Source organism: Mandrillus leucophaeus, unplaced genomic scaffold (assembly GCF_000951045.1).
Source record: "Mandrillus leucophaeus isolate KB7577 unplaced genomic scaffold, Mleu.le_1.0 Scaffold1293, whole genome shotgun sequence".
NCBI classification, from domain to species: domain Eukaryota; kingdom Metazoa; phylum Chordata; class Mammalia; order Primates; family Cercopithecidae; genus Mandrillus; species Mandrillus leucophaeus.
Window position 1 is genome coordinate 117,942 of NW_012101247.1, and position 24,491 is coordinate 142,432.

General features: G+C 34.9%; 1 protein-coding gene across 1 annotated transcript in view; it reads right to left on the reverse strand.

Annotated features, from left to right (window-relative positions):
* LOC105533890 (leucine-rich repeat serine/threonine-protein kinase 2) overlaps positions 1-24,491 on the reverse strand; it is a gene marked incomplete at its 3' end in the record, with an annotated part of 159,019 nt that overhangs the window by 117,639 nt on the left and 16,889 nt on the right. The window contains exons 7-14 of the mRNA XM_011972478.1: positions 23,501-23,632; positions 17,811-17,930; positions 16,397-16,539; positions 16,227-16,306; positions 14,755-14,861; positions 10,337-10,466; positions 7,947-8,071; positions 3,314-3,426 (exon numbers count right to left, since the gene is read on the reverse strand). Coding sequence (XP_011827868.1) covers positions 3,314-3,426; positions 7,947-8,071; positions 10,337-10,466; positions 14,755-14,861; positions 16,227-16,306; positions 16,397-16,539; positions 17,811-17,930; positions 23,501-23,632 — 950 coding nt within the window. The remainder of the gene's footprint in view (positions 1-3,313; positions 3,427-7,946; positions 8,072-10,336; positions 10,467-14,754; positions 14,862-16,226; positions 16,307-16,396; positions 16,540-17,810; positions 17,931-23,500; positions 23,633-24,491) is intronic.

Genomic DNA, 24,491 nt, shown 5'->3' on the forward strand with positions numbered 1-24,491 from the left:
TCTTTTCATATATTCAGCTACTCCTCTCTACCCCTAAGCTTCGTAGTTTTCTGTATATCCATCCTGTAAACCTTTTATAAATTTTACTTATATGCAATTTGTTGTTATTGTTATTGGTGTTGCTTTTGCAGATAAGCTCTTTTTTTGACTACTGAAATAAATATATTCAATATTTAAGCTGAGTATATTTTGCTTCAAGGTTTTTGTGAAGCTCACAAGTTCTCTGATTTGTGCCCATTTCATCTGAAGATTTGTTTTACTTTACTGGATTTCCTCACTGAAGAACACAGGAGTGTCACCACATATAAAACACAGATGCAGCCAAAATGTGTAGAGTCTATTTTCTGCTTTGCTCTCTGGAAACAATAATGGACAAATATATCTCTCTGGAACAGGTGACAAAGTCTTCATCTGTGGAAAAGCTAAAAGGATCACGCATAAATGGAACATCGCTGTTCTAGACAGAGATTTTAACTTCAGCTTGAATTTTATTGCATTTTTATGTATCCAAACATGGATTCACTTTCATAAATACTCTTCTTAGTCTCTGCTTTATAAATCAGAGTTGAATCTCAAGTTCTACCTTATTTGGAACTCTGCTCTCCAAGTTTAGATGTATTAAAATGTAATTCATTTTATCGTGTCTGCAATATTTGGACCTAAAACCTCTGACGCTTTGTAATTACTATTCAGAGTAAGACATGCAATCACAGAATTTTGGAGCTACAGTAATCACTCTCATCTCTTAGAGCCATTTTTCTCAACCATGGTGAAGGATTAGGGGAATTACACTGGAGAGGTCTTTGAAATAAAATATTGTTACTTGTGTTTCTCCATGACCTTAACTCCCCACCTCTAACGATAATCAGTGCTGAGTGAAAGGCTGTGCATCATTACTGAAGTACTGGCATGGGGGGAAAAGCAGCGTTCAACCATTTCCTCTCAGATGGAACAAAGCGATTTTCTCCACATCACAGTACTTACCCGCTCTCTTGGCTCCCGACTGCTGAGGTTACATCTCACTTAGGCTTCTCTAATAACTTTAGAGAATATTGGCTAACTGGAACCAGTTATATATATGGCATTTTTGGTACCTCTTCCACTTTTCACCAACACCCACCATGAATAAAATTAACTGTTCCCTCCTCTATGTACTTAGACTATGTTCACAATGCTGGTATCCCTCCTAAGTGCTCGTGTAGAACAACTGATTTTATGCACAGTTGTTATTCCTCTAACAATGAGGCAGGATAGGTATTAAAAGGAAGTAACCATGTCTTCAGGCCGCGGCAACTGTGGCAATCTTACTGTCAACATAATAAGTTTCAGCATTCGCATTGTAGTCCAGCTCATTCAAGCAAAGCTATCTCCAGTAGAGAATTGCCCCTGTAGGGAGCATGCACATTTTGATTTTCCCTGTCCTCAGACTGACCCTTTGCTCATTATAATAGTAAAACACACACCACTGGGTGGAGATTTCAGAGAGTTATGAGACATGGGATATATGAACAAGCATGTACAGCTACTGCACATGTGCACCCAGAGGACAACCTAGAATATGCTTACTAGTAACACGCCTTCCCACCTGCTTATGAAAAGTCATGTATGACTCCCACAAATGGAGTCTTCCTAGTGCCAGTCTATGCAGTCTCCTCCTTACTAGCAAGCCCGCCCTGAATTCTGTCAGGGTAAAAGTGTCTATTCCTCACTTAACCTGCAAAATATTCTTTCTTTTGCAATAAATTACTCGATGCTGCATCTCCTCTGCTGTGTGTCTCTTGTTTACAGAAAAGAACCAAGGTTTCACAACAGACATCAATAACCGGATTATGAGATTCAGGAGAGAAGGGTACAAAGCATTTTTATTTATCTTCTAAATGCCTAACCGCTTCCTTCCATATACTTATTTTCAACAAATACTTCTCAAGTTAAATTTAACCCATTACAACATAAATTCTTTGTATTAAAGAATTTAATACAAAGGACTGTATTAAAGTTTGAGTATAAATGACTCTCTTATACACATCTAGATGTGTATAAATTCTTTGTATTAAAGAATTTAATACAAAGGACTGTATTAAAGTTTGAGTATAAATGACTCAAACATATTATAGGCAGTCAGTGACATTATAAAGTTCAATTTAAAATGAATTTTTAAGGGAGATCTCTTTGGAAGCTACTTTAATTAATTTATGACATTTATCAAAGTATATCAAACACATGGAATCATTTCCATTAATTACTTTAAATAGGCTCCTCCTTTTATAAAAACATTCACACTAATCATGTCTTTATTCTTAACATCTTTAATAAAGAACCAATGCATTTTATGCAAAATTTCCAAAACTTAATTCCACCAAAACTTTTTGCATTACACAATTTAAATTTAATTCCCTTTTTCTCTTTTTCATATTCAGTATGATTTATTGATACTTTAATTATAATGTAGGAACATAGATATATAAATGCTAATAAATGGAAACAATGTATACCAAATCATTTCAGAGGTTATCTCTTAGGAGAGCAATGAAAAGGAGCACAGCGAATCAAAGAAGACTTTACTGTTTTTGTTTGTTTGTTTTTGTTTCTGTTTCTGTTTTGGTTTTGAGACGAAGTCTCACTCTGTCGCCCAAGCTGGAGTGCAGTGGCGCCATCTCAGCTCACAGCAACCTCTGCCTCCTGGGTTCAAGCGATTCTCCTGCTTCAGCCTCCCGAGTAGCTGGGATTAAAGGCGTGCATCACCATGCCCAGTTAATTTCTGTATTTTTAGTAGAGACAGGGTTTCACCATGTTGACCAGGTAGGTCTCGAACTCCTGACCTCGTGATCCACCCGCCTCGGCCTCGCCATAGTGCTAGCATTACAGACCTGAGCCACCGTGCCCAGCCGAAGACTTTACTTTTAACCCTGGTATGTCTTCATGGGCTAAATCATATACCATGAGACCAGAAAAGAAAGATAAGTAGCCGGAGAGGACAGACAGAGAAAACAGCAGCCATAGCACCCAGCATGACTCATAAGGTCTAGCTGCATATCTGGCTCTTTGGTTCTCTTTTTGGTTGAGCAAACTAGAGTGGATTTATATTACTGGCAATCAAAAGAATCTTGCCTACATTTGCAATTGATAATACACTTAGCTGGACTTAGCTTAGTACGTATCTTTTCACTTCCCACATCTTATGTCTCTAACCACATGACTTCCTGCTATCATAGTAAACGGAGAATAGAAAACTTCGACTGAAAAAGCCCCCTAGTTCTCCAAATTTAATACTTTAGTTAACAGTGTAAAGACAGAAAACTTATATTCAACATACCCTGTTCAAAGCTGCTAGGACCAGTTTGTGAATATCATTCTTGAAACACTGTTTTTTAACCATATTTAGCTTATGATGAGATTCTGCATCCTCTCTGGATTCTTCTGGCATGCCTAAATGCACAGATAAATAAATAAAGAAAGACTTTTCTTATAAACATTTGAGTTGAACAGACTGTTACTTTCTAGAAATTGTCATAATTAATCTTACAATATATGTGTCATACTTTTTTCTACTACATATTTCCTTATCAAAGAAATAACCAGAAATTTTAAGGAATCTATAAAGATAGTTCATCACTGAATATAAAATAAATATAATGTGTAAGAATGCTTACTGAATTTGAAGTAGCAAAAAATTATGATGGTGAAGCAATTTTCTGTGGCAAGCAATCACTTTTTTGTGTGAGTAGGCTGTGCTTTAAGATGCTGGAAGATTTGTATGCAACAATGGACAACTTGAGAAAAGTTCAAAGTTATTTGGACTACAACATAAAAAGGTCAGAAATGAAAAGTAGGCAAAAAAGAGTAGCTGGAATAATCGTGGCAAAAAATAAGATTTGAGTTTCAGTATTAAAGTGGTAGAGAACATGTCGTTTTTTAGAAGTCCTGTAAAGGCTATAGAATAGCATTGTTATTTTTAAAAAATCATATTCCTTATTAAGCTACACTATAGCTGAACTATGCTAAAAACACTACAAGTCAAAAATGTAACATAACATGTAAGTAAAAATATTATGAATGAATAATGTTTTCCAAACCTAAGATTATAGACATAATTGTTAACAAACAATCATTTATAATCTTCCACTTTAATAATCTACATTAATACAAACTATAAGCTGGCTACAGCAGGTTTTTCATTTATTTAAGAAGAATTTGAATTCCAATTACATGCCAAGGATTTTGTTAAATGCGGGGAATACTATGGTAAAGAAGGCAGCCTTGATAACCACCCTACTCCAACTTTCAGTCCTTATTTTAAAATGTATTCAAAGAGATTCTGACATTCACTGCAGTCGTGTGGTCTGGGGCAAGTCCCTTAAACTCTCTGTGTATCATTTCCAGTGACCAAGACCACACTAACTTCTGAGGCTGCCTATTATGCCTTAAGAAAATGTGACCACTAAAACTGGCCTGTTTGAGTAGTAAAAACATCATGCTACATGTAATGGGTTTTACTAAACATCTTCCTTATATTAAGACCAAATGAACATTCCTGTAAATTTCTTCTCCAGTCTTTGTTCTATCACTTGAGGTCCTACTATTCAAATGGATATAATCTCCTTTCTACATAACAGTCCTTTAAGTTGTGCAGATGGTACATTTTTTTGAGAGCAGTGTCCATAACCTCATCATCTCCCCAGACCTTAAGGATTCTAGACATAGTGCTTTAAATACAACAGTTGTTCAGGACAAATTTGTTGCACAAACATTTATTTTAAAATGCCTACTCTGGAGTCAGCCTGCATACGCTGAAAATCTGGTGCTGTTATATCAGGCCTGACCTTAAAAATCTCTACAATTCTATGCCTCAGTTTTGTTGTCCATACAATATCAAAATAATAATAATAATAATAATATCTGCCTCATGGAGTATTGTGAGAATTGAAAGAGTTAATATACTTAAAACACTTCAAACAATGACTAATACTTTTTAAGTTCTCCATGTTCGTTTAGTATTATTACTGTTACTGGTTGTAAGTGAGTAGATTTTAACAGAGTTTCATATCCCCTTGAGTCATCTCTTCTTCAAATAAAACAATCTCAGTTCCTTTTATCGCTCTTTTTGATGTGCTTTTATCTCCCTAATCACTCTCCTCTGTATACTTCCCTATTCGCCTATATCCCTTCTTAAAGAACTTCACATTATTTCCTCTAAAACTAGCAGTAACTCAAGAAACAACAAGTCAAATGATATTTTATTGAAGTAACTGGGTCTTTATTATTATTTTCTTAAAGCAACCAGTTCAATGTCTTCAACAAGTTGTTATAAAGTAAAAGAGAAAATGTACAGTAATAAATTGGAAGAAACTTAAGATACATACACTAGATGCAATATGCTATCCTTAATTGGACACTAAATTATACACATTTGCCATAACGTACATCTTTGCCACTAAAAAACCTGAATATAATCTAGTTAATAAATGAATACATGTACACCTAGGTATCTTATAAGAACCTCAACTTAGCATGTTCAAAACAGAATCATATTCAACCTAGAAACTACCAGAGTATTGCTACCATAGTTCCTTGTTGATACCTAGAATGATATGGTACTGCACGGCATGGTACATGATGGTAGGGTACAATACAGTATGGTGTAATGTGGTAGTATAATATGTTAGCATAGAGTAAATGATTAAGCCTTTACCTACCAGAAGAATGTACTTACATACTGATATGTTTATAAAATGTATTTTTTTACATGAAGTACAGTCCTCAAGTGATTATTTTCAAGGGCACCCATAATACATCTGATTGATTGCTGACTAACAATTTTGCTTCAGGGTCAGTTTAAGAACAATAAAAGAAAAGAAACACTGTATTCCAAACTTACTTTTGGACTAAAAGAATATTATTTCATTAACAGATACGGTTTTTGAGTGTCCTCTGGTTATCTTTAAAACTCAAAACCTCTCTCAAAAGAATAAGGCTGTCAACTTTAAGGATAATCAAAAGGCATTTTCATTGTTTTTAATTACAATCTAAAAATAAAATTCAATAAAACCTGCAATAATATTTGCAAGCAAAATTACATCTGTTAAATTATGTCTCAAAATTAAGCTGAAACTATGAATAGGACACCATGATTCAATTTTTAAAACACTTGATTGAATAGCTACCAGAGGACTGGAAAAACATGACTGAAGAAAGCTCTGTCCTTAAAAAACTTTTATATCGAATAATACTCTTATACAGAGAAACATAAAATGTCTATATAACTAGAGAAAATGATAGATTTAGGAAGATTTCATTTTAAAAGAACAAAGCACAAATGACTGCAAAAGATTGGGAACTTCACAGAACAAAGCATCATCCCTCATACTTAGGGATCACGATGTCACATCAAACAGATCTCCCAACCATCTGTCCAATCTGCCCTCTCATCTGTGTTTCCACTGCAGGGTTCCTTCACCGGGTCTCACTTGACTACCACAGACCTCCAACCCAATCTCCTTTTATATAGTCTCTCTCCCTGTCTATCATCCTCTACACCACAATGCTATTGTCTTTAGTTGCAAAATTCGGTGTGACACTACAATCTGTAAACACTTTTCATAAACTTGGATTAACTTCCATTGTTACAAGGCATAGATTTTTCAACACTGCATTCAAGCCCCTTTTCTTTGGGCCTCAGCCTGTCCTTCCACACTCATCCCCATGCACTACTCTCCTCATCCTCTATGCCTCACTCACCCCTGACCATGTGCATGTTCTTCTGCTTGAAATGTCCTCCTTCGTCTTTCTGCCAGGCCAGCTCTATTTACCCTTCCACCTCAAATATTATAATCTCTGTCCTACTCCTCTGAAGAAAATATTTGTGCCTCAATCAATATTCTCAAAGCCTTTTATATATGCATCTATCATGGCACCTCTCACACTGCCCGTTAATTAACTATTTACACGTCCATCTACCTCTAAGCTCCTATAATAGTACAGTTGTGCTTTTTTTCCAATTCATCTTTCAAAGCTTAACAGTATCACAGTGCTTAGACCATAAGAAGCACCTAATAAATGTGCTGAATGAATAGAGACATGGGCATTTTAAAGGGGCTTTTGAGAACAAATAAGGTGATAACAGATGTAAGTAGGAATTAAACGTGGGTGGAGGGTGGAAGCCATTGAGGTAAATGAGTACACGCCATATTGGAGAAAGATTAATTCAATCACAGAGTAAGAAAAGGATGGAAATGAAGGAAGAGAATAGGTATGAAAATTAGCTAATAGTACAATTCAAACAAGTGAAAAAAAGCTTGAACTCAGGTCATAGCAACAAAAATAGAAAACAATTATCAGAGATGAACACTCTCCTTAAAAATAATATCTCCGGCCGGGCGCGGTGCCTCAAGCCTGTGGTCCCAGCACTTTGGGAGGCCGAGACGGGCGGATCACGAGGTCAGGAGATCGAGACCATCCTGGCTAACACGATGAAACCCCGTCTCTACTAAAAGATACAAAAAACTAGCCGGGCGTGGTGGCGGGCGCCTGTAGTCCCAGCCACTCCGGAGGCTGAGGCAGGAGAATGGCGAGAACCCGGGAGGCGGAGCTTGCAGTGAGCCGAGATCCGGCCACTGCAATTCAGCCTGGGCACAGAGCGAGACTCCGCCCCCCAAAAAAAAAAATTAAAAAAATAAATAAATAAATAAATAAATAAAATCTCCACATCTTACATTGTAGTTATTTAAAATAAATAAATTACTGAATTTCATATTTTTTATAAAAATTAATCTAAATGCCAATTCTGCATCATATTTAACCCCTATTTTTGTTTTTGGTGTAACAGAAAGATTTACATTTAGTCAACAGAAACTAGTCTTTTAATATTTGCCTAGAAAATTGCTATTTCATGAAAAGTCAAAAATCCCTTTAAATTGTTATCTCTTCTCACAATCAACTATGTAACTTACCTGGCACTATAAAATGTAAAATAGCTCGAAGCGCCTCCAGCTGCACTGGTAATGATGTCTCATGACTTTTCATAACTGTTATTATTTTGGGGAGCACTGCTGCCATTGTATCCAGGGAAGTGTTGCTGGGGATATAAAATTGGCATGTTTATTGGAAGACCTATCTGATTCAATGGTATAAACACCAAATTGAAGTAAGTACAGGAGGACAGAACCAATATATTTTATCAGGAAAGACTATATGAAAATGCATTTGAAATCAGCAGTATAAGCATACATAATTTTAATTCTCTAAACTTTGAACTCATAAGATAGAATTCATAGTAACCTGGGAATTATTTCATTTCATAAAACTAACAACATCCTTCTGACCTAGGATGGGTCAATGACAACAATCCCAGGAGGTAGGTGTTATTATCCCCATTTTCTACATGAAGAACTTAGGCAGATAGAGGTTAAATATTCAGGTTTTGTCACTAGAAAGTGACAGAGACAAGGCTGGTACCCAAACTTGTCTGACCCCAAGATAAGGCCTCCTTACAGCACATGAACCTTCCTCTTCCAGATTAACATCACTGGACTTCTTATATAGTATCCTTAATTATTTGTAATTTGTTTTACAGTCTTGTTTTCTCTAAGGTATTTAAGCTATTCTTTCTTTTACATATGAGCAAACGTCACTTGACTAGAATGCGGTAGGTACTATGAACTTCAATACAGTCAATCCTTGCTTTACTTGCTAACTGAAACTTGTGCATATCAGAACCATTGCATGGTTCTGTGGACACTGAGATACACTCCTTCTTTTCCAACTTAAAGTCCCAGTTTAAACACATCCCTCTGTTGGAGCCTGCCCTCCTTAGGTAACCCCAGCTGGGTCCACTCTACTCTTACCATTGTGTATTTTACACACTACTGCTACTGCATTCTGAGACTGTATTATAATAACCCGTTTACATATCAGTCTCTCAACTAACATGAGTTCTCTAGGGGCAGACACATTGCCAGAGCCAATGTGGAATCTCCAGGACTGCAACTGTACACATTTTACTTAAGAGCATGCAGCCAGAAACATCAAATCGCTTGCCCAGAATCTACAGAATCCTAGACTGGAGTTTATTCCACTGTTTTTGTGCCTCATTTATAAAGGTTTGCACACTTTCAGCGCCATTAAAATCAACATTTAAGATAAACTTTTCATCTCAGTGTTCAAAAACAACATTTAAATAAGAGAAATACCACTTAAAGAGATATATAAACATAGATTAGCTAGACTGATGTTAAAAACAGTGTAACCCTACTTCTTACAAGTCTGCAGTTATGTTACATTTCATGCTACATGCACTTCATCTATTCACATTTAATAACAGTATAACAATAGATATAATTTGTTGAGTGCTTAAAATGTAGCAGGCATTATCCTAATCCCTTTGTAAAAATTAATTTATTTAATCCTTACATTCTAAGCTTACAACTTTCAAGGTTGTTACTACCATTCTTCTTTACCAATGAGGAACATGAAGTTTTAGAGATGAAACAGTTGGCTCAAATTAGTGGCAAAGCCAGGAACAAAATTAGTTTTTACTGCAACTTCTGTGCCAATTATTTTGTCTACACATGAGAGTTTTCTATATAGCCTCTTTTTGTTTGAAATTTACTCAGACAATGCCAAATTTACATCATATTTTTTGGCTTAACAAAATGCAAAAAGGCACTGAGCCTATTCTACAGTAGGTACCTTCTGCATATTATTCATTTTTCGTCTTTTAAACAGGTTTTTTTTTTTTAAGCCACAAGTTCTGCCCACACCTACCACCCCTCACCCCCACCTCATCCCACTCTATCCCACCACCATCCATACATAGATCAAAGGATCTGGTCTCTGTTGTGCCACTAACCAGCAGCTGTATAATCTTAACATCTCTGCACTTGGACTAGATGTAGTTAAAATTTTCCCTAACTAAAGACTGAGAGCAGGAAGAGAAGCCAAAGTTCATTCAAATGAAGGAATAATATATTCGTTGTGAAAGAACAACAATTAGGAAGCTATATCCTGATTTTATCTTTTATAACTTTCACACACACAATATTAGAAAAACTGCTGTATGCTATGTGCTATACAATTACCACTTTTCAAAATATAGTCAGCATCAAGCATCAGGTTCAAAACCAAACCTTCAACATGTTTCCACAATCTTGCCATTCCTTTCAGTGTTCAGATAAAGTAAGTCTATGGTACTAGTGACACGAGATTACATTGCAAAATGCTTCAATTTTCAAGTGTCTTACGTTTTTCTTTTTCTTTTCATTGTTAGAAATATGCTTGAAATATTGATATTCTACCTGGCCCAATATGACACATTCTGTACAAGTTAATGAATCTATATTACCTTCCTTCAAAAAGATGATTTAGCATTTTACAGCCACTTTCAGCCACTTCAGGAGAATGTATATGCTTCTGCATTAACTCCAAAACATTCAGGTATATTCCTTTTGATAACAGGATTTTTCTGAAATTAACTGAGATTTTTTTAAGTGTCACTTATGGATATGAAAGCATATTTTCATAATTTTACCATAAGATTTAGAATATAGTTCATCATATACAAAGGAATGGAAAGCATTTACACAGAATATAAGTAATTATGGTTATTTTCACAAAGTAATGCCAAACTCTAGGAAACATAGAGATATGCTTTACAACTGGTATTTCATTTATTTGTGAAAAGTAACTATATTCCAGCAATAATGATTAAGGAATAATTTTCCTCTTTTTTTGCTGTTGTTGCTTTTTGTAACAGCATCTCTCGCTGTTGCCAAGGCTGGGGTGCAGTAGCAAGATCATAGCTTACTGCAGCCTTAACTTCCTGGCCTCAAGTGATCCTCCTGTCTCAGCTTCCAAGTAGCAGGAACTACAAGTGTGCCACCATGCCTGGCTAATTTTTGTTAATATTTTGTAGAGAGGGGATCTCACTATGTTGCCCAGCCTGGTCTTGAACTCCTGAGCTCAGGCAATCCTCCTGCCTTGGCCTCCCAAAGTGCTGGGATTACAGGCATGAGCCATCACAACAGGCCAATTTTCCTCTTTGCAATAAACTTCCTTCACTAAACATAAATCTGTTGTCTTCAAGTTTCCACATAAACATCAATTGTCTTGAAGCCTCTATAAAAATATCAATTCCAACATTACACACTGTGATTCAACACTTTGAAAGTGGCAGAAAAAGAAACATAAAAAGTTTTAACTTAAGTACTGCTTTTAAAATAAGTATATGACCCAGCCATCCCATTACTGGTATATACCCAAAGGATTATAAATCATGCTGCTATAAAGACACATACACACGTATGTTTATTGCGGCACTATTCACAATAGCAAAGACTTGGAATCAACCCAAATGTCCATCAGTGACAGATTGGGTTAAGAAAATGTGGCACATATACACCATGGAATACTATGCAGCCATAAAAAAGGATGAGTTTGTGTCCTTTGCAGGGACATGGATGCAGCTGGAAATCATCATTCTCAGCAAACTATCGCGAGAACAGAAAACCAAACACCGCATGTTCTCACTCATAGGTGGGAACTGAACAATGAGATCACTTGGACTCGGGAAGGGGAACATCACACACCGGGGCCTATCATGGGGAGCGGGGAGGGGGGATGGGGGGGGGATTGCATTGGGAGTTATACCTGATGTAAATGACGAGTTGATGGGTGCTGACGAGTTGATGGGTGCAGCACGCCAAGATGGCACAAGTATACATATGTAACAAACCTGCACGTTATGCACATGTACCCCAGAACTTAAAGTATAATAATAAAAAAAAATAACAATAAATAAATAAAAAATAAATAAAATAAGTAGTCTATCTCAAGAAGATAGGACAAAACATGGAAACAAATAGAAATCACATACACATTCTACAATACTGCCAGAACCTGAAAAACTCGTATCTTTTAAACACATTCAGAATAGCACACGTTAATATACAATAAACAGTTGGTTACTTTGCTCGATCACATCAGAAGTTGTAACAACCTTTCCCAAAGTGGCTAGCTTCTAGCCAAGACGACACTTTAAAAGACAAAAACAACACTAGATCAGTGGTTCTCAAACTGTAGCGTGCATCAGAATCACCAAGAGAGCTTGTTAAAACATGGATTGCTGGGTCTCAGCTCCAGGGTTTATGATTCAGAAGGTCTGTATGGGGCCCTTGAATTTACATTGTTTATCAAGTTTCCCCAGCAAATGCTGCTGGTCCAGGAACCACACTTTAAGAATCACTATCCTAGACAGTAACCCAATGTGTGACTTGAAAATTGCAAGCAATAAACCTAGGAGAAGAAATTTCATCATAAAGTCACGTCAGACTTTATAGAACATTTTACATGCTATCGCATCTACCAGCTATCTACATAATACTCCTGATCTCATCCACTCCATTTTAACAGGAAATTAACTGCTTTAAGAGGCAAAAAACAATATGCAATGCCCTGCAGGTCTTACTCAATAGACACCTTCTTTCCTGGCTGCCTATTCACAACTTCATCTCCTCTGATTTCTAACGTATCATATCCTCCTTCCTTGCTTCATTTTTTATTGTTAACTGCCTCAAATATTACATATTTTAGTTAGTCTTATTATCTTCCCCACTACAGTTTAAATTCCATGGGCCTGGGATTTTTACTTAATGAATGTATCCCAAGTGCCTACAGACACTAGACACTTGGGAGCTCAATGAATATTAGTTAATTAATTGAATGGAAAATGTCACACAAGATGTGTGCAACCTTGGGACCTCCATGGTTCCAAGGACCCAGTTCTTCTGCCTCCAGTGTAGCCATTTTTCTAAAAAAGCCATGCCCAGCTCTGTACACCCAAAGGTTCTCAAGTGTCTTTCAATGAGAAATTGCCCAAGAAAGGTGATGAATGAGCTACTCAAGTTCTTCATGCTTTATTAAGGCAGAACTCCAAAGACAATACAAAAGGATCTGAGGACATTTTACCTGACAGGTGGTCAGGAACAAAGAAGTAGGGAACTAGAAAGAGCAGAGAACTGAACGAAGACATCAGGGTGTACTCTGAATGTAACCAGTCCTCAGACATCATAATAGGAAGCAGTCGAAATTTCACAAAGTTTTGGTTGTTTAATTTGCATATCAAAGGAGATTTCCAGGTGGTTATGAATGACGTCACCAACGCAATGTTGTCTGTACATAGTAAAAGTCTACCTCCACTCCAAGGTGCCTCAACAGAAGCCACAAAGTCTAGTCCTCATTTTTGGGAGTGAAATCCCTGTCCAGACCTCTTTAACTGCACAGTAGAATATGAGAGATTCGAGAACAGCGATTTCCTCTCCTTCCCCTGTTACTCGGACTCATTATCCTTGACAGCAGCCTCTGTCTGTCTGTCAGTGCCCTTGCCACTCCAAGCGTTTTATTAAAGTGCCATCAGAGAGGTGAGATGAAAAAGGAGGAAGAGGAAGAAGAAATGATTTTCCTCTTTATTTAGCTTCAATAATAATGTAAAGAAACATGCATGAGGTGGTGGCTTTATTTTTTTTTTCCACCCTACCCAGGTTCTCTATTAAAAGCTGGTGCTTACACTGGTCTCTGTCTCTGGCTTTCAGTGCTTTTCTCTATTTTTCGCCCTATAAAAATATCCTACAAAAGCTGCCAAGTCCCAATGCCTTTATGATGAGTTTTCACCTAAGGATTTCTGTCAGTATTCCTGTTTACGGGGGAAGAAATTTGAGCAGCCTGAACCATGAGCTTAAAACTCACGTCTTTCTGAAGGTATACAAGCCATTTTCTCTTCTTAATTATACAAAGCTATAAGACTTATAAGAATTATATGTAAAGAACCATTTTTTAAAAAAGTATAGTGTGAAAATTTATAATAGACAATTTTACCAGATTTTAAAATCGTGAATAGCTTTCTGCCCACTTGCATTTCTATGAAATTTTCCCAAGAAAATAATAGGAACCATGTATAAAGGAAAACAGAGGAGGAAAGTGATCATTGGTATGTATTATGGGTTTCAGAAACATCCCACTAGACACAAACTAAAACTTCATTAATAAGAAACTGGTTCATAAAATAGAATACAGGCATGCAATGAAAAACTACATAGCTTTTAAAAATGATAATTTGGGCTGGGCACAGTGGCTCATGCCTGTAATCCCAGCACTTGGGAGGCCAAGGCAGATCGATTGCTTGAGCCCAGGAATTCGAGACCAGCCTGGGCAACATGGCAAAACACCATCTCTGCAAAAAATTAGCCAGGCATGGCAGTGCACACCTGTAGTCCCAGCTACTCAAGAGGCTGAGGTGGGAGGATCACCTGAGTCCAAAAGTTTGAGGTTGTAGTGAGCCATGATCATGCCACTGCACTCCAACCTAGGTGACAGAGTGAGACCATATCTAAAAACAAAAATTAATTTTAAAAATTAAAAATAAAAAATGATAATATGAGAATACACATGTATCAACATAAAAAAGAAAATAAAACTTGGTTATGAAAGAGTATAATATTTCTACAAAATATGTAAAATTTTGTATAGGTCATGTGTGAGTTTACACATAGAAGTCCAGAAAAATACACAATAAATGTTTATTTTATTCTTCATCCTTTTACCTATATGTTCATAATCCACATGCCAATATATCTCTACACACAGAGATATCTTTCACAATACATAGCTTTATAAATTATGTAAGTTTCTCACAATATATAGCTTTTATAATTAAAACTACCACAAAAATGTGTTTCCCTTTATTTGAAAATATGGCACACTGCTTACCATTTTGTTCTAAAAGAGTTGACAATGCATTAGCAGATGCCTGGAAAACTTCCTTTGATGACGAATGCATCAGCATGGACAGCATCACTTCCCTATGAGCTGGGAAACTTTCAAAAATTCAACGAAAGTGTTAGTAGTAATCTTTTAAATAATTATCTCCAATTCTCACTTACCATTATCAAATATCTCTAACAACAATTAAGAGCATGTAAACAATATTTTATGCCACCTCCCCTTACAAGAGTTAATTATAGTTCATTTTTAAGACTCAAATTAATTAAATACTAATAAATTAGTATTTTTATGCTTTTTCAAAAACCAATAAGCAGCAGAGAGAAATAAAGAAGCTTAGCAGATATGTAAAGAGATGCTGAGGAAAAACATAAAGTGAGGAAAAGAAGATAATGATAAAAAGAAAAGAACAATAAAAAACTGTCAAGAAGCAAGATAGGTTTTAAAGATGCACAACATAAATTTATTTTCTTTGTTTTAATAATATATTTATTTTAAAGTTCTCTTACGGATATTGAGAAACAGGTATCCTATGAACTAAAATTTATAAACTGCAACATGAATCTCCCTTACCCTAATCTCCAAAAGCCTTGCTCAACGTGAGATTATTAAGATGCCAATTTAGCATAGTTTTCAAAAGAACGACTGTTTCTTGTCAAAATGAAAATGTTTAATTAAGTAGCGTCTGTGTTATTAATTCCCCTCTTATCAGCAATAGATAATTAAACAAATAGACTGTCAAGATTTCAGATGTAGAATACTACTATTTGTTTCCAAAATAAGTCATTCACAATTTAAAACCCAGAGGATATCCATTGCAAATAGCACAAGCATAATCAGTTGCCATAAGACACAAAGGCTCACGGATATGAAACAAACCTGATATGCACAAAACTCCTTGCTACAGTTTGTATCTTTGGGAGAGAGTGCCAGTCTTATGATGTTTGAATGGCACTCCTAGTGAAAGAGTTATCTGGAGATGACAGCTTCAAATAACCCTCTCAAAAGAAGACAGGTCAACTCTGTCATATCAGATGGGAACTCATCATAGGGAGCTCTCTAACCAAATCTAATTCCTGATATTGACAACCTGCTGGCTAGTCACCACAGAAGAAAAGATCACAGATGGCTCTGCAATTTCTATCACCCAAGATGAATTAATATGGCATTTTAAAACGATCAGCCAGGAAACAGATTCTTTCTCCATGATTTGTGAATTACCAAATGACTCTTGATTCCAAATCTCTCAATAATAACTCTCAAACATGCTACCTTTTCTAACTCCTGGAGGTAATGAGATCAAAATGCTACATACATACTACTATTTGGCAGCAACATCTAAAACTAAAAGGCTGTATCAAAAATATTTCTAACAATAAAAGTTAAGATTAAAGTATTTTGTAGGTATTGATTTAAAATATAACTGAAATTTTCTATCATATAAAATCAAAACTACTGACTGGCCGTCTTCATCTCCAATCTTCTCATGTAAACTGTTTTGGTACATAAGGAGATTATTTAGTGCCCAGCATGCAGCCTCCTGGATTAGGGGAGAAAAAAGAAATCTGTCAAAATATAAATGATTAGAAAACACAATTTTGAGTAACTCTAATATTTATGAGAGTCCAACCTGCACGTGCTTGTTCTTTCTATGCCATGTTAACGCTTTGTAACAGGCTTCCAGCCAAAACAATTTAACTTCTTCCCCCTCATCATCATTCTCTTGATTCTCATTCTTTTCCTCTAAATCTTGATTTAAGAAAATGGTCTCAGCTTGAAAAAAATTAAAAAATAAATAAAAACATTATATATATGATTTACTTAACAGTTTGACCAACTCTAATTCAATATTTTGAAATATTACCAACAGAATGAGGTGTGTTTTAGTAGAAGCCTTGGTCAATTATAAAGATAATTTTTGATATATTACACACCTCATAATACTACCATCCTATACAGATAAATAATAAAATGAGGAAGAGGGTACCAAAAAAAAAAAAAAAAAAAAACTAATAGACTAGAGAAGGATTATTTGAAAAGATTAGTTCATCACAGCACTATTCACAATAGCAAAGACATGGAATCAACCCAAATGCCCATCAATCATAGACCGGATAAAGAAAATGTGGTACATATACACCATGGAATACTATGCAGCCATAGAAAGCAATGATATAATGTCCTTTGCAGGGACACGGATGGAGCTGGAAACCATTATCCTCAAATAAACTAACACATGAGAGAAAACCAAACACTGCATGTTCTCACTTATAAGTGGGAGCTGAACAATGAGAACACATGAACACAGGGAGAGGAACAATACATACTGGGGCCCACTGGGGGATGGGACTGGGGGAGGGAGAGCATTAGGAAAAATAGCTAAACCATGCTGGGCTTAATACCTAGGTGATGGGTTAATAGGTATAGCAAACCACCAAGGCACACGTTTACCTATGTAAAAAACCTGCACATCCTGCACGTGTACACCACAATTTAAAATACAAATTTTTTTTTTTTTTTTGAGACTGAGTTTCATTCTTGTTGCCCAGGCTGGAGTGCAGTGGCACGATCTCAGCTCACTGCAACCTCTACCCTCTGGTTTCAAGCGGTTCTCCTGCCTCAGCCTCCCGAGTAGCTGGGATTACAGGCGCCCGCCACCACGCCTGGCTAATTTTTATATTTTTAGTACAGACGAGGTTTCACCATGTTGGCCAGGCTGGTCTCGAACTCCTGACCTTGTGATCTACCCTCCGAAAGTGCTGAGATTACAAGCGTGAGCCACCATGCCCGGCCACAAGTAAAAATTCTTTAAAAAAAGATTAGCTGCTTAATGACAAAGCTAAATCAAGAATGATGTAAAGCAAAACTCTACATGGAGATGTGTATACTTGTCATAACTGTTAGTTTCCTTGAAAGTATTCTCTACTAGAAAATGAGCTACACAGGACAGAACTCCCATCTGTACATATGATTCTCTTGTTACAATGTTCATATTTGATGTCAAATGCCTCTGGAAGAATCTCCTTTTTAGTGAAGTTACTTACTGAGGAGGGCCAAACAGCTGAGCGCTGAGATCTGTAATGCTGCGTTCTCTGGGTACCGCTGCACAGCTTTCACCACAAATTCATGGACTTCGTTTAATACCAGGATATTAAAAAAATTACCTAAAAGTTAAGTGAAACATTAGCTGAATTCTCATCCATGGAAGTTAAATTACCTTTAACATATAACACTATTTACATCAATAATTTTGGATGGTGATGAATATTTAACATCATTAAAACATTTACTGTAATTAAAATAGCTTAATATGATTGAGTAAAGTTTTGAAATTTTATTTTATGCTGTCATTTATTTATCTTACTTAGACAATGGAAGTGACTGAGCAAAAATAATGATACTAGTTTGGGTTGTATTAAATGCATGTTCTCTGATTCCCTCTCATGTCACGTCTGTTACACATGGCACGGCAATATTCATTGTATAAAATAACTTAATTTTTCTGACTTTTAAAGATGAAACTCTTAAATCTGTCTTTTAGAAGATCCAATATTAAATAGTTTTGCTGAAACCCTCTTCTTTCACTTAAAGGAATAGTGTTCAGAAAATTCATTGGCATGCTTACCATTATTTGATCTTGTCTATGATGATCTCAGAAAAAAAAATAAAAACTAAAATAAATGAGATATTTCACCACCTCCAACCCACCCTGGGGAGAAGTCCTATATCTTTTTATACCCATTCTTCTGAGAATTAATATGACACCCAAGAGTCTAAATCCTTATGAGGAAAACCTTTACATGATATTCCAGAAATATGTACCTTTTTCCATTTGGCTTATTTGTAACTCACTAACAGTCACCAAGCTTCTTTCTAAAACAAAGAATTAAAACTCCTATTCATCTATAAGCATAACTAAGTGATCTCTGAGATACAAAGCCAGAAATGGAAAAGATCCTGTATCATAAAAAACCTAAAGCCCAAATATTCATCAACGGCCTCACAATCAAAAGGCAGTTTAAGCAACTATGGAGCTCCTTTACCAACACCTTCCCATGCTATTGCCTCTTTCACATTCACCCACCAAGCAAACATTCTCCACAGCCCTTAAAGATCACTAGTGTTTTCAAAAAGATTTTCTTCTACTTTTACCAGCTTGTCTAAACTTGAGTGGTCCCCATCACTCTCTTTTCCCTATTATACCCACACCACTGCCTACAGCTGTTCTGTCACTGACTCACTGTGTGACTCAGAAAACGGCAGGAAGACTGGACCTATGTTCAGACAACTTGTGTGAAAATACATAGCAAACTGTACAGAGTCCTTAAATGCATTAAGCCCATAATTAGATTACATAATTTGACAAAACGTTAAATATCTACTTACTTGAGGTTTTAATTTTAACTATGAAGAAAAAGTTAAGCATTTTATTCAGCTACTTTTGAAACAATAACAGCAACAATAAATTCTCTACCCATTAAATGGAACTAATAATCATTCATTAAGAGATAAACAAGAGAAAAAAGCATCTTTACCTGAAGATCAGTTTGATCTCTTTTTATTTTTAAAAAATCTTACAGAATAATACAAAAGTTGCATATGACATGACAGTTGCCATGGTTTATTTAATTTTAACAGTATAAAATCAAGCACCTTTAATGTGCTCTTCTAGACCAATTTGGCAGTCAAGTAGCATTTCCCTAATCACAAAAACAAAATCACTTCTTCCTCTGGCTCATTTCAAGAAATGAAGGCGAACTCACATTTTAATGTAACATGTGCAAGTTGTAACTTGACTGTGTAAAACATGAAACAGAGAGTTGTACAGTAGTGTGCTACTCTAACACCTGGATTTAAGAAATCAACTTTGAATTAGATTAAAACATTATCAGATATCAGCCAGTTTGTACAACTACAACCTTCTCACGAAAAATAATGAATAAAGGGTAACCTGATAGAGATAAACTAGTAAATGGCTACCAAATTTTAGAAGAAATACTTTGTTTAGGGATGAAGAAATCTGGGTTCTCAGCCTGATTTCACCCCTTACTGCTTACATAATCTTGAATAAAACACAAAGATTGGTGAACCACAGGACCTCATCTGTAAATGTACAAATAATAACAATATCCCATCTCCCAAGATTGTTGCATGGATCAAAAAATACTGTGTGTGTGTGTGTGTGTGTGTGTGCATATACACATTTATATATACAAATATATACTGTGTGCATATATATATATGCACAGTATTTATATTTGTATATATAAATGTATTTATATTTATAGACATTTGTATATTTGTATATAAATATATGTATATACATTTGTATGTATCTTTCTATACATGTGTATATATTTATATACATTTATATACATTTATATACAATGTTATTATATTTATATATACAGTACATAAGTAGCTTCATACATATCAAATATATAAGTATATATATACACTTTGGAAACTATGAAAGAAATGTGAAAATATTAAACATGATCATCTTACAGTCTTAGTCATATAACAACATTCAATAAATGCTTATCAAGGAAAGAAATAACAAACTAAAGTTGTGCATTTAAAATAGAATTCAACTTACAAAAAATTCATTTTAACTGAAACTAGGAACTTTCCTAATGCTAAAATCAATTTCCAAATTATACAGGGGATATAATCATGATACTAGAAGTGAAAATACGAGTTGCTACAATGGAGATGTGTCAATTAGTTTTTTCAAATGATTAATGATTTTCCCAAAAATTTGTAATGATGAAAAACTAAATGCCTATTATAATAATCCTAATATTGCACAAAATATTCCTGGTTATCCTTTTGGGAAAGTGTCATCAGAATCAATTTCCAACAGTTAGCCATCATTCCTTATTAGTCACCAACCACTCCCTTTTACACGCATTGTTGTCCTCACAAAAATATCAAGGAAGTTTCCAAGGTGTGTGTTGAGGGGCACAGGGAGTTCAAAAAGAAGCTGAAACAAGAGCTGCGAGTTGAACGCCAGAGTAGTCTCGAGGGAAAGCATGAATTTCGGCGCTGCATTCAATAATCTAGTTTCAGACTCTCTGCAAGGTAAGGTAATTCAACCAGAGTCTCCCATATTAAGCCTAGATCTTAAGATCCTAAACTGCTCCCACGTCAGTCCTGTGCTCTGACTTCTGGCAAACACCTCTGAAAGAGCATCTTTAATTTAAGTCCTCAGGATGTTCAAATATTAAACTCAATCAAAGAGAAACTCACAAGCATACAAGAAAACAAGGCTCCGTAACTGATGGGCAGTCAGCCTAGAAGCAGTTGGTTTAGACTCCCCAGAACTTTACATATAGTTATCAGATACAAAACACAAAATAGCCATGTATTAATCATTAAAGAAATAGAAGGATTTTTTTTAAAAAAAAGAAAGGGTAAAAAAGAAAAAAACAAGAGGCTGCCAAAACTCACCTGGTATATGCGAAAATAAACAGAGAAGATTTTTTTATAAGTGTTTTTAAAAATCTAATAAATGACTAAGTTAAATTTATCAGGAAGTGCAAAGTAGCTTAGTATTAGAAAACCTGTAGATGTATTTCTTCATGTTAACAAAATGAAAAGAAAAAAAAAGACTTACATTTTAAGTATATTTGATAAAATTAAATATTCACCCGTGATTTTTTAAAGCCCACATTGTAAAAATAAAAGCAAAGAAGAAATAAAATAAAATTTCTTAAAATTTTTTTAAAAATGTAGAACCTTGTAAGATGCATTATTTTGGATGGGAGAATATTAAAAATATTCTGTTTAAATTCAGGAAAAAGAGCAAGACAAGGATGTCTACTATCACTGATTCTATTTAACACTGTATTAATAATTCTGGGTCATGTAAAAAGACAAGGAAATGAAATAAAGAATATAAGAAGCAGAAAGGAAGAACTCAGACTGTCATTATTTACAAATTATATAATTGCTATGTAGAGAACTTAAGAGCATTTGGAAACAAGTTGTCAGAATTAATAGAAGAGTTTAGAAAGGTAGGTTAGCTCAATATACAAAAAAATCATTTGCATTTCTTTATGAAAACACAGTTCAAAAATACGATGTAAAAAGAAATACCATTTACAATAATAATAAAAATAAGATATGTAGCAATAACTAACAAAGATGTGCAAGACACATATAGAAGAAATTATAATGTAAAGACGTCAGTTCTTCTTAAAATGATCACATATTTTGTGCAATTCCAGTCAAAATCTCAACAGTGTTTTCCAAGGAACTGGACAAGTTAATTCTAAAATATGTATGGAATAGTAAAGGCCCAAGAAAAAAGGCAAGCTGTGCCTAAAAAAGAATGTATAGTGACTTGACCTACTAGCTTTTCAGATATCAGGACTTACAGAACTATTAATTTAAATAGTGTTATATTGATTCAGACAAATTAGATTAATGCAACAGAACAGCAGGGACAGAAACATAAATATATATAGTCAGTGTACCACACAACTGGGAAACAGGTGAACCTCTAATAAATTGTGCTATGATGGTAACTAGCTCTCCACACTGAAAAAAAGAGGGAGAATCAGGTTCCTTACAAAAACAAACTGCAACAGTTTAATAAATGAGAAAGATTTGGAATAAAATATACAATATATTTATTATCTCGGAAAGGAAAGATTTCTTAAACAAGATACATAAAAAAGAGTAAATCACAAAGGAACTGATTATTAAATTTAACTATATCACAAAAGCCACTACAAAGATGGTGAAAAGACGTGCTACAAGTCAAGGGAAGGTATTTTCAATACATATAACCTACCATCAAAATATTATTGTCCAGAATCTATGAATCAGTTTTAAAAAGACAGACTATCCTATGAAAAATATTGATAAATGACAGATTGTGTATTTCACAAAGAAGGACCTACCAATGGCAAGTAAATATTTTTTAAAATATTAACCCTTATTTATATTTTCCTAACAACACAGATAGTAGTAGCATAAAACAAGAAAGAACCCAAATGTCCATTGATAGAAAAATGGAAAAATAAATTGTGGTATTTCCAAATAATAGACTACTACTAGCAACCACATGCAAAAATATTTCTGATTCTTATAATCATATTGATATTTGAAAATTGCAGAAGACAACATACAATATAATTACATTGTGATGAAGCAAAAGGAGGCAAGTGTTAACAATTTACTTAAAGAAACATGAAAATGTAGTAAATCATATTTATAAAGCAAAAGATTTGTAAACACAAAATTCTGGATAGTGTTAACCTCTCTAGAGAAAGCAAGGGCAAGAAGCAGCCCAGGGTAGCTTCCCCCACTGGGAATATACAATATTTAAGTTGGATGGTGAGTTCTTTGCATTATGCTTTACATTGTATATGTTATGCATATTTTTTGTATATATCAATTCTTACATAATTATATCCTAAATATAGCCTCAACAATTAAAAAAACTCATCTATAGAACTATGTCTATAAAAATAAGATTAAGATAATACTTCTTTCACATTCTACACACCTATTTTTGACACTCCTTTTAAAAGTCCATCTAAACATAGCAAAACGGTTTGGTAATTTACAGTATTTTCTTTTTTTTAATTTATTTTTTTCTGGGACTTTACAATATTTTCATTCAAAGTATGTCAATATGCTACTTATCCATCATTATGCAACATATATATTATATATATGTATATCATACAGATTGTGATGATATATTAACTAAGAAACTCACCTAATGTAAGCCTATGGAGCAAACAGCAACTCACTTCTTGAATTTTTTCACTGATAGGGAATGCTTTCATAGCTTCCACCACAATATTATAACACCTGACATTGCCACTCATGAGGACTTCCACATTATTGCCTGAATTTAAAGAGATCATAATTATCAATAAGGTAACCATTTTCCCCTTTCAAATATGCATACAAAGATGTCTTATATAGATTGTATATAGATGGCAGCATAATGACTGCATTTCCAAATTTAAACATCATGTTGCGTTAAGCAGCTGTAAAAAATTCTAGGCTGTTCATTGATAACATAATGGAATGTAGGACTCATCTTTAGCATTAAGAAAAATTTACTTCTTTCCTGTTTCTTGACTTAAAGCCTTAAGATCAAAAAAAAGGAAAAATTCAGAGTACTTTTAGTACTGAAAACGAAATGAAAAGTACTGAAAATGAAAGTCTAGAAATGTAATGTATTGGTCTAAGTTTTCAAAAAATAAATTGGAGGGTCTCTTTCTTAACGAGGCTCAACCTCACTGGATAATGACTTTTGCATTTTTTTTCCCCAACCAAAAGAAAGAAAATCAAGAATATGTCACCAGATAGAAGAGTTAAAATCAGTTATGACCTGTTTCCTCCTCCATTCCAGGAGAGCAACCAGTGTACAAGGCAGCAAAATAAAGCTTCCTGAAGGCTCCAAAATAGGTGGAAGAAAAGATGGGAGAAGGAAAAAGGGGAGGCACAATATTAAAATATAAGTCTAAGGGACAAACACAAGTGAAACAGAAAGGAAGGAAAGACTCTACCAGAAAAAGCAATTAATCAATAAAGGGAGTGAAGTGCGAACCTACATGGAGAAAATATGTCTATTTCTGCATCAAATGTTAACTGTTCTTTTTTTTTTTTTTTTTTTTAAAAAAAAAGGGCTGTTTGGCCGGGCGCGGTGGCTCACGCCTGTAATCCCAGCACTTTGGGAGGCCGAGGCGGGCGGATCA